The sequence below is a fragment of the Rhineura floridana genome, chromosome 2 (assembly GCF_030035675.1).
Source record: "Rhineura floridana isolate rRhiFlo1 chromosome 2, rRhiFlo1.hap2, whole genome shotgun sequence".
Classification (NCBI taxonomy): Eukaryota; Metazoa; Chordata; class Lepidosauria; order Squamata; family Rhineuridae; genus Rhineura; species Rhineura floridana.
The window spans coordinates 98,224,462-98,234,258 of record NC_084481.1 but is presented as its reverse complement, the minus strand read 5'-3'; the positions used below and the strand labels follow the sequence as shown (position 1 = coordinate 98,234,258).

The 9,797-nt window shown below is 43.8% G+C and overlaps 1 protein-coding gene across 1 annotated transcript; it reads left to right on the top strand.

Annotated features, from left to right (window-relative positions):
- Positions 1 to 2,080: 2,080 nt before the first annotated feature.
- On the top strand, positions 2,081 to 8,881 carry LOC133376843 (macrophage-expressed gene 1 protein-like). Its single transcript, XM_061609703.1, has 2 exons — positions 2,081 to 2,262; positions 5,487 to 8,881. Exon 2 carries the CDS (start codon positions 5,524 to 5,526, stop codon positions 7,693 to 7,695), a length of 2,172 nt encoding a protein of 723 aa, XP_061465687.1. The 5' UTR covers positions 2,081 to 2,262; positions 5,487 to 5,523; the 3' UTR covers positions 7,696 to 8,881.
- The last annotated feature ends 916 nt before the right edge of the window (positions 8,882 to 9,797 follow it).

The following is a 9,797-nucleotide window of genomic DNA, read 5'->3' as shown; positions in this document are numbered from 1 at the left end:
ATGATATGTTCTGTGTATAGATTAAATAAATGGGGTGATAAAATACACCCCTGTCTCACACCCTTTCCGATGGGGAACCAATCGGTTTCTCCATATTCTGTCCTTAACAGTAGCCTCTTGTACAGAGTACAGGTTGCGAATCAGGACAATCAGATGCCGTGGCACCCCCATTTCTTTTAAAGCATTCCATAGTTTTTCATGATCTACACCAGCCTTTCCCAACCAGTGTGCCTCCAGATGTTGTTGGACCACAATTCCCATCTTTCCTGACCATGCTGGCTGAGGCTGATGGGAGTTGTGATCCTACAACATCTGGAGGCACACTGGTTGGGAAAGGCTGATCTACACAGTCAAAGGCTTTGCTGCAATCTATAAAGCACAGGGTGATTTTCTTCTGAAATTCCTTGGTCCGTTCCATTATCCAAAGTAGGTTTGCAATATGATCTCTGGTGCCTCTTCCCTTTCTAAATCCAGCTTGGACGTCTGGCATTTCTCCCTCCATATATGGTAAGAGCCTTTGTTGTAGAATCTTGAGCATTACTTTACTTGCATAGGATATTAAGGCAATAGTTCGATAATTACTGCATTCCCTGGGATCCCCTTTCTTTGGAATTGGGATGTATATGGAACGCTTCCAGTCTGTGGGCCATTATTTAGTTTTCCATATTTGTTGACAGATTTTTGTCAAAATTTGGACAGATTCAGTCTCAGTAGCTTGTAGCAACTCTATTAGTATGCCATCTATTCCTGGTGATTTGTTTCTTCCAAGTATTTTAAGAGCAACTTTCACCTCACATTCTAAAATTTCTGGTTCTTCATCATATGGTTCCTCCATGAATGAATCTGTCATCCTTGCATCTCTTTTATAGAGTTCTTCAGTGTATTGCTTCCATCTTCCTTTTATTTCATCTCGGTCAGTCAGTGTGTTCCCCTGTTGATTATTCAACATCCCTACTCTTGGTTTAAATTTCCCTTTCATTTCTCTATTCTTTTGGAATAGGGTTCTTGTTCTACCCTTTTTGTTGTCCTATTCTATTTCTATACAGTAACTATTGTAATAGTTCTTTGTCTCTACGTACTAGTTGCTGTATTGTTGCACTTAGGGTTCTGACCACGTTTCTATCTCATTTTGGTTTTTCTTTCCTTCTGTCTAACCATTTTAAGAGTTTCTTCAGTCATCCATTGGGGTCTTTCTCTCTTTTTAACTAGAGGTATTGTCTTTTTGCATTCTTCCCTGATAACGTCTCTGACTTCATTCCACAGTTCTTCTGGTTCTCTGTCAACTAAGTTTAAAGCCTCGAACTTGTTCCTTATTTGATCTTTATATGCTTCTGGGATGTTATTTAGATTGTATTTTGGCATTATGATTGCTTTGTTGGTTTTCTTTAGCTTTACTCTGATTTTCGATACGACCAGTTCATGATCTGTACCGCAGTCTGCTCCTGGTCTTGTTTTCGCAGAAAGTATGGAACTTCTCCATCTTCTGCTACCAATTATATAATCAATTTGATTCCTATATTGACCATTTGGTGATGTCCATGCGTACAGTTGTCTTTTCGATTGCTCAAAAAATGTGTTTGCAAGAAACAAATTTCAGTTACCCCCCTTATAATCCTGAGATCTGTAGTTTGTAAGGTTGCTGGGAGTTGTGACTCTGTGAAGGGTAAACTACAGGTCTCAGGATTCTAGGGGGTGAAAAATGTGCTTTAAAGGTACAGTGTGCACCCAGCCTTACTCATGCCGATTCCTTTCAATGGATTTTTTCTGAGTATCACTTAGGCTGCAATCCAATACATGTCCTCTCAGAAGTAAGCTCCTTTGGGTTCAATGGGACTGACTTCCAGTTAAGTGTGTATTGGATTGCAGCCTTATTTGGATACAACCTGGAAATTCCAGAGTGCAGTGGGAGCCAGTAGAAATGCAAACATATCAAAAGAAACAGCAAGGTGTGCAGAAGGGAGTTTTCAATATAGGTTTCTCTTTCCTTTTTCCTTGGCAACTGAAATCAGATGACCCATGACTCATCTCACAATAGCCCCCTGAGAGTGGAGCACTCCCAGAAGAAGTTTCCCTACAGCAACGGGGCTGGATAATTGAAGTTCCTCTTTCTCTCTTGCTTCCCCCCTCCCTTCTCCAGTTCCTCTTTTAAGTCCTCCACTAGAGAAAACAAACTCAGTCCGCAAAACAAGCCGAGTGTGCATTTGAGAAAAAGAAGACAAAGCACTGGCGGAGGGAGGCGGAGGAGCTGGAGTCGCAAAGCAGGTAAAGGAGAGCTTTTCAGGACTTCTAGATTGGCATCTTGTTTGAAGCGCTTCCAAGCTGTCGCTGTTTTTGCTGTTTTATGCGTGTGATCCAATCACATCCCGGCAAATCCAGGTGACGCAATTAAAGTGGATTTGGTGCTCATGTGCAACAAACCCACTTTCCCCAAAAAGAAAAGAGAGAGGATTCTTTGGGGTAAGAAATCATAGGAAACTGCACTGGAAAAGTGTGGGATAACAATTATGTGATGTGAATCAGAATGCATGCTCAGTAAAAAGATTATCTGGAAGTGACCTTGCGACAAAAGTACACAAGACCTGTTTTAAAGGCATGTTTACCAATGCCACTTTTATTTTTTTATTTTTTTATTTATTATTTGATTTATATCCCGCCTTTACTCCCAGCAGGAGCCCAGGGCAGCAAAGTGTTTTTAGTGCTTTTAAAGCATCATAAAAACAGACATAAAAATACTTTAAAACAAAACAACATTAAAAACATTGTTTTAAAAGCTTTGAAGACTTTTTTTAAAAAAAGGTTAAAAAACATTGTCTAAAAAAAGAGTTTTAAAAGCATATTAAAAAACAATTCTGACACAGAAGCAGACTGGGATAAGGTTTCAAAAGGCTTGTTGACAGAGGAAACTCTTCAATAGGCGCTGAAAAGATAACAGAGATGGCGCCTAATATTTAAGGGTAGGGAGTTCCACAGGGTAGGTGCTGCCACACTAAATCCATTTCCTATGTTGGTGCAGAACAGACCTCCTGATAAGATGGTAACTGCAGGAGGCCCTCACCTGCAGAGTGCAGTGATTGACTGGGTATATAAGGGATAAGACGGGCTTTCAGTTATCCTGATCCCAAGCTGTATAGGGCTTTGTACACCAAAACTAGAACCTTGAACTTGATCCAGTAGCAAATGGGTAGCCAGTGCAATTCTTTCAGCCGTGGGGTGACATGTTTGCGATACCCTGCCCCAGTGAGCAGTCTCGCTAATGCATTTTGCACCAACTGCAGCTTCTGGACCAATCTCAAGGGCAGCCCCACATAGAGCGCATTACAGTAATCCAGCATGGTGGTTACCAGTGCATGGACAACAGTGGTCAGGCTATCCCAGTCCAGACACGGCTGCAGCTGGCTTACCAGCTGAAGCTGGTAAAAGGCACTCCTAGCCACTGAGGTCACCTGGGCCTCTAGTGACAAAGACGGATGTAGGTGCACCCCCAGACTACAGACCTGCTCTTTCAGAGGGAGTACAACCCCATCCAAAGCACACAACTGACCAATTATCCGAACTCTGGAACCACCAACCCACAGTGCCTCCGTCTTGCTAGGATTCAGACTCAGTTTATTGGCCCTCTTCCAGCTCACCGCAGCAGTCCAGGGCTTGCATGGCCTCTCCCGATTCAGATGTTACAGAGAAATAGAGCTGAGTATCATCAGCGTACTGCTGACACCTTGCCCCAAATCTCCTGATAACCACTCCCAGAGGCTTCATATAGATGTTAAAGCATGGGGGACAAGATGGCACCCTTCAGCATGCCACAGCACAATTGCCAGGGGGCTGAAAGACAATCACCCAATGATATTCTCTGAAAACAACCCTGGAGATAGGATCGGAACCACTGTAAAACAGTGCCTCCAATATCCTTCTCACCAAGTCAGCCCAGAAGGATACTATGGTCAATGGTATCAAAAGCTGCTGAGAGATCAAGTAAGAGTAAAAGGGTCGCACTCCCCCTGCCCTTCTCCCAATAAAGGTCATCCATCAGGGCGACCAAAGCTGATTCAGTCCCATAAACAGGCCTGAACCCAGACTGGGATGGGTCAAGATAATCTGTTGTGTCCAAAAGTACTTGCAATTGCTGCACCACAACCCTCTCAATCACCTTCCCTAAAAAGGGGGTATATGCGACTGGTCGATAATTGTCGCAGACCAATGGGTCCAGGGTGGGCTTTTTCAGGATCGGTGGGATCATTGCCTCTTTCAGGGCAGCTGGAACCACTCCCTCCTGCAATGATGCATTGACCACACCCTGGATACACTCGGTCAAACCCCTTCGGCAAGCTTTAATAAGCCAAGAAGAGCAAGGGTCTAAAGATCATGTTGCTGGCAGCAGCATCGCAAGATGACATTGTCTATGTCATCAGGCCACATCAACTGAAACCGTTCCCAAGAAGTTGCAGCAGACGTTGCACTGGACACCTTCATTGGGGACTACAGTAGATGTGGATGGGGCATCAAGACTGCTATTTTAGAAAAAAAACATAGCCATAGGGCCTGCTCCAAAATATGCTCCTTGTGCAGATCGGGGCCCACACCACTTTTCTGCCAAAAAGGTCCCTGCCCTGACTGCAATTTGACCCCAAAAGCGCTGTTTGGAATAAATAGGGGCAAATAGCACCAGGCTGATTGTTTAGGAGAAAATGACATAGTCCCCAATCCCGATTGGAAACAGGCTCCATATTGGGCACTGAGACTGTTTCTTTCTTCAAAACTAAAGAGGCCAGATTAAGCATGCCTCATTTGTAGGTTTGGCCATTGGGTTGCTGCAGCCAAAATAATGCTGGCTATGTGTGCATGTGCATGTTCCTTTTCCCACGAAGTGTTAATTGGCCACACCAAGATGCTGGTGTTCTGGCCAGTTACTGCAGCTGGGAATGGTAACCATCATTATTTTGCATTTTATTTATATTATGATAAATTTTATGTCAAAATGTTTTAATGTTTCATCTTATTGATATTCTTAATTATTGTATACTTTTATGTAAATGACTTAGATTTTTGTTTATTAAACAGAATACAAATTTGTCAAATAAAATAAGTTTCCACTTTTTAGAAAATACTACAAAAGAGAGAAGAAATTACACACAAAAAGAACTTAAAGAACTAGAAATATTTATACTAAGGAATAAGATCTTAGGAAAACCACAAATATATTTGATATATAGCTTTGATATATATAGAAGAGCTCTGTTGGATGAGGCCAATGGCCCATCAAGTCCAAAATCCTGTTCTCACACTGGCCAACCAGATGCCAATAGGAAGCCTGGAAGCATAACTATTTAAATATTATAACATAGAAAAACATATAAGACTTAATATTATGTTTATCTTGAGGTAAACTTTACGCCATGGAAGCTTTATGTCATAATAAAAGTGTTCAGTTTATTAGAGGCTACATGACTCTTTTGGAGGTTGCATACTGTAACTGTGTTATTTTTCAGGACTGTGCATATAAGCGGCCTTTCTCTTCCCTCTGGCATGGCTCTTTGGCTTTGGACTCTCCTGGTTTTCCTCAGGGCACAAGATGCAGGAGCCCAAGATCCATTTGGCTTCAAGGCCTGTAAGAAGGCTCCCGAAGAGAAAGTTCTGGAGGTGTTGCCAGGTGGTGGCTGGGACAACTTGCGCAACATGGAGATGGGAATGGTGATGAGCCTCAACTATTCCCAGTGCCGAACCACAGAAGATGGTGAATACCTCATTCCCAATGATGTCTTTGTGGTGCCTCTCAAGAAGAGCATAGTGAAAATTCACTCTGAGATCATTAAGGACTGGCTAAACTACACAGATGCCTTTGCCCAATCCATCAACGCTGAGGTTTCCTTCCTTCCTGTGCTTAATGGCAAGTTCTCTGCTGGCTCCCAGGAGACTAAGATGCACAACATCTATGATGAGACGGTCACCACTCGGGTGCAGGCACGGTATCACATCTACTCTGTGAAAGCTGTGCCGTCCTTCACCTTCCACAAGGAGTTCCGCCATCAGCTTGTGAAGATAGGTAACTACCTAGAAAACAACCAAAGCCGGTTTGCTGACTATCTTGCAGAGATGCTGGTTCTCAACTATGGCACGCATGTCCTCACGAGTTTGGAGGCTGGAGCCAGCCTAATACAGGAGGACCAGGTGAAGCGTAGTTTTTTGTTAGAAAAGGCCTCAGAAAAAGCAGGCATCACTGCCTCAGCGTCAGCCACTTTTTTCAGCAAGATCAACCTGGGAATGAGTTTCTCTATGCAGGTCTGGGATGACCTGACTAAGAGCTACCTGGAAAACACAGTGGATTCCAAGATTGAAGGCTGGGGCAGTGTGCCCTTCTACCCTGGCATCACTCTTCAGAAGTGGCAGGAAGGCATCCCTAACAGGTTAGTGGCTATAGGCAAGTCTGGCTTGCCTCTGCCATTTTTCATCACTCCCGAGACCTTGCCAGAATTGCCCAACCCCACCGTTTGGCGAGTGGCTGCTGCCGTGAAAAAGGCCATCCGCCTCTACTATGCTGTCAACACCCACCCAGGCTGCGTCAAGCCCGATTCCCATAACTTCAACTTCCAGGCCAATGTAGATGATGGGTCGTGTCAAAACCCCAACACTAACTTCACCTTTGGGGGAGTCTTCCAGGAGTGCCACGGTGTGTCTGGCAGGAACACCGAGAAGCTTTGCCAGACCTATCGTATCCAGAACCCATTGACCGGCAGCTACTCTTGCCCAGCCAACTTCTCTGCTGTCCTTCTGCATGGAGAGCAACGCACTGCCAGCAAGCCCACGACAGAGTGTCACAAGGAGTGCCATTCCTGCTACCTTTTTTTTTCTTGCTGCGATACTGTGTGTGGCATCCGTTACTACCCCAGCACAGTGAAGTTTAACACCTACTGGTGTGCTGCTTTAGGCCCAGTTCCCCAGGACTCAGGTTTCCTCTTTGGAGGACTTTACACCACTGGGAACGAGAACCCAGTTACCAGAACCTGTGCCTGTCCAGCCTACTTCTTCCCACTGGTGCTGTTTGATAATCTAAAAGTGTGTGTCAGCAGCGACTATGAGATGGGGTCCCGTTTTGCAGTGCCTTTTGGGGGCTTCTTTAGCTGCCAGTCTGGTAACCCTTTGGCTGGGCTACTGAAGGGACAGAGCCCCGGGATCTTACAAGATGTTTTCTACCAGGACTCACCTACCAAATACCCCATGAAATGCCCAGCTGGACATAGCCAACATAAGGCCTATTTGAGTGACGGCTGTCAAATCCTCTATTGCTTGCAGGCTGGCACGCTTTTTGCCCAGCAGTTAGCCCCGATCAAACTCCCACCCTTCTTGCGGTCACCATCCCCAAACGCCAGCATTCCTGAAACCATCTTGGTGCAGTCCGATGGTAGTCAAGTCTGGGTGAAGACACGTGAAAGCGGGAGCTGGAGGTTGGCCAATGCCACAGACAGGAAGGATCTGGCTCTTCTTTTTAAGGGACAATTTAGTTCAACACTATCAGGGGGCTCTATCGCTGGAATCTCAATAGCAGTGATTGCTACGCTGGCAATTACCATGGCTATCGCAGTTTGCAAAATCAGGCGCTTTAGGAACAGAGGATACCAGGAAGTGCCCAATGGATGTCTAGTAGAGGATGAAGAAAACTATGGATCCACAGCAACTCCTGCAGAACTCAATGCTGCCTGAGAGAGTTTTTTACCTGGACCCCAGAGCTAAGATGCATATTGAGTATGCACCTAAGAGGAGGATCAGAATAATAATTGGGGGGGGGAATCTACTCTGGTATTTCCTAGTATTGAATCTGTGTTTATGAAAATATTTTTGTCCAGAATGGGAATAACCATCTTTAAGAGGAAGCAGTTTGCGTATGATAGAGTGAACACAGGTAAGATGAACAATTAGTGAGGAAGTGAACTAAAAGATCTAGTTAGCTGTCATAGTGACTATGGGGTTAAGCTTATACAGAATTGAAGGGAAAAGAATTCCAGATCATAGCAACGCATAAATGTTTAGCAATTACAATTGTCAAGTTGAAAAGGAATAAGTAGTGTTGATATAGGGGTGGAGGGAAGGATGTTAAACATGGGGGAAGAGTAATGTGTAGTTTGAAAGTAAAGCAGCTCTTGTGGCAGCATATCAAGAGTTAATGTTGTGTGGCGTTGTTTTACCTTCATTGTTGGGTGCTTCCAAACAGGGGTATAAATTTGCAAGCAGGTCATTGGCAAGAGACTTCCTTTCCTTATCAGATTTTCCTTGGAAAGGGCAAGTCTAGATTAAGGCAATGGGCTGGGGAGGTTACGGGCTGGCATTGTGATGCCAATAACATCGTGTAGATGCTACAAAATATGTGCATGTATGAGGAGCACCTATCCCACAGCACCTATCTGGAAGCGTTTTGTACCTTGATTACAACCTTTACTTGATCCTGTAAAGAAGGCCTGGGGACCCTGGGGCCTTCTAAATATTGTTGGACTCCAACTCCCATTAGACCAGGAAGCACAGGCAATGGGGAGGGATAATGGGAGGTATAGTCCAAAAAACATCTGGAGGAGCCACAGGTTCCCTAATCCCTGCTGTCAAAAATAAGGAAGGCAAAATGCTGAGTATTATAAGACCCTTGTAAGGTTATTGAGCTCTTTATACATTAGGTTGTTTCACAATGGTGGTGATTTTTTCTCTGTTTGACGTGGGGTTTTTTACATGTTGAATTTGTTTATATTATTCTATGTTTTGCTTCAGTTTTAAAACCTATTGTAGGATTCCTAGACTTCTATTATGAGGTGACTAACAAATACACACAAACCAAACAACATCCTTTTGGTAGCCACCAAAGCTTCTCTTCCTAAGGTAATACATTCCAAGCTTTTAAAAAGACTTTAACTTGTGTGACCACTTTTTGATGACTGTATTATTTGTGCTAATTAATGGTGACGGAAGAGGGAAAGTATTGAACTGTGTCACATTCATACCATATATTTATCCCACTTTGAACAGTCATGGCTTCCCCCAGAAAATCCTGGGAAGTATAGTTTGTGAAGGGTGCTGAGAGTTGTTAGGGGACCCCGTTCCCCTCACAGAGTTGCAATTCTTGGAGCAGGGAGCTCTGGGAATGGCAGCTCTGTGAGGGGAACAGGGCATCAGCACCCTTCACAAACTACACTTCCCAGGATTCTTTGAGGGAAGCCATGACTGTTCAAAGTAGAATAATAATAAATGTATGTGGAATAAATTTATGGTGTGAATGTGACTCTGGAATGGGAGCCTGAACTAGTACATCGTTCCAACTTATTCCAGAGGGGTAGCCATGTTTGTATGTCAACAGAAACAACCACCACCTTGTTAAAGACTGATTTATCAAGGCTCAAGCTATTTGTGGACTAAAGCCCACTTCAGCAGACACATCTGCATTGTAATCCAGGAAAAAACATGCCATTATATTTACTATTTATTAAATGTATATCCTGCCCTTCCTCTCAGAAAGAGCCCAGGGAAGCAAACAAAAATACTAAAAACCCTCTAAAACATCTTAAGAACATATTAAAACAAGACATGTTTTAAAACATCTTAAGAAGTAATTCCATCACAGACACAGATAAATGTGTTTGAGTTGCAGCCAATGCTGCCATTCCACTTTTGCAACAGAACTTCCCCCTCCTCTCCTCACCAGCCTCTGCACATCCTCAAAATTTGCTCCAAAATATTGAGGGGCCCTCTAGATCAGATTTGGGGAACATGCAAGGAGAAGAAAGGTAAGTCCTGTTGCAGAAGCACACAGCTCATGCAGCATA

Coding starts and splice junctions, on each gene's coding strand:
- LOC133376843 (XM_061609703.1), top strand. CDS start 5,524: ATGGCTCTTTGGCTTTGGACTCTCCTGGTTTTCCTCAGGGCACAAGAT.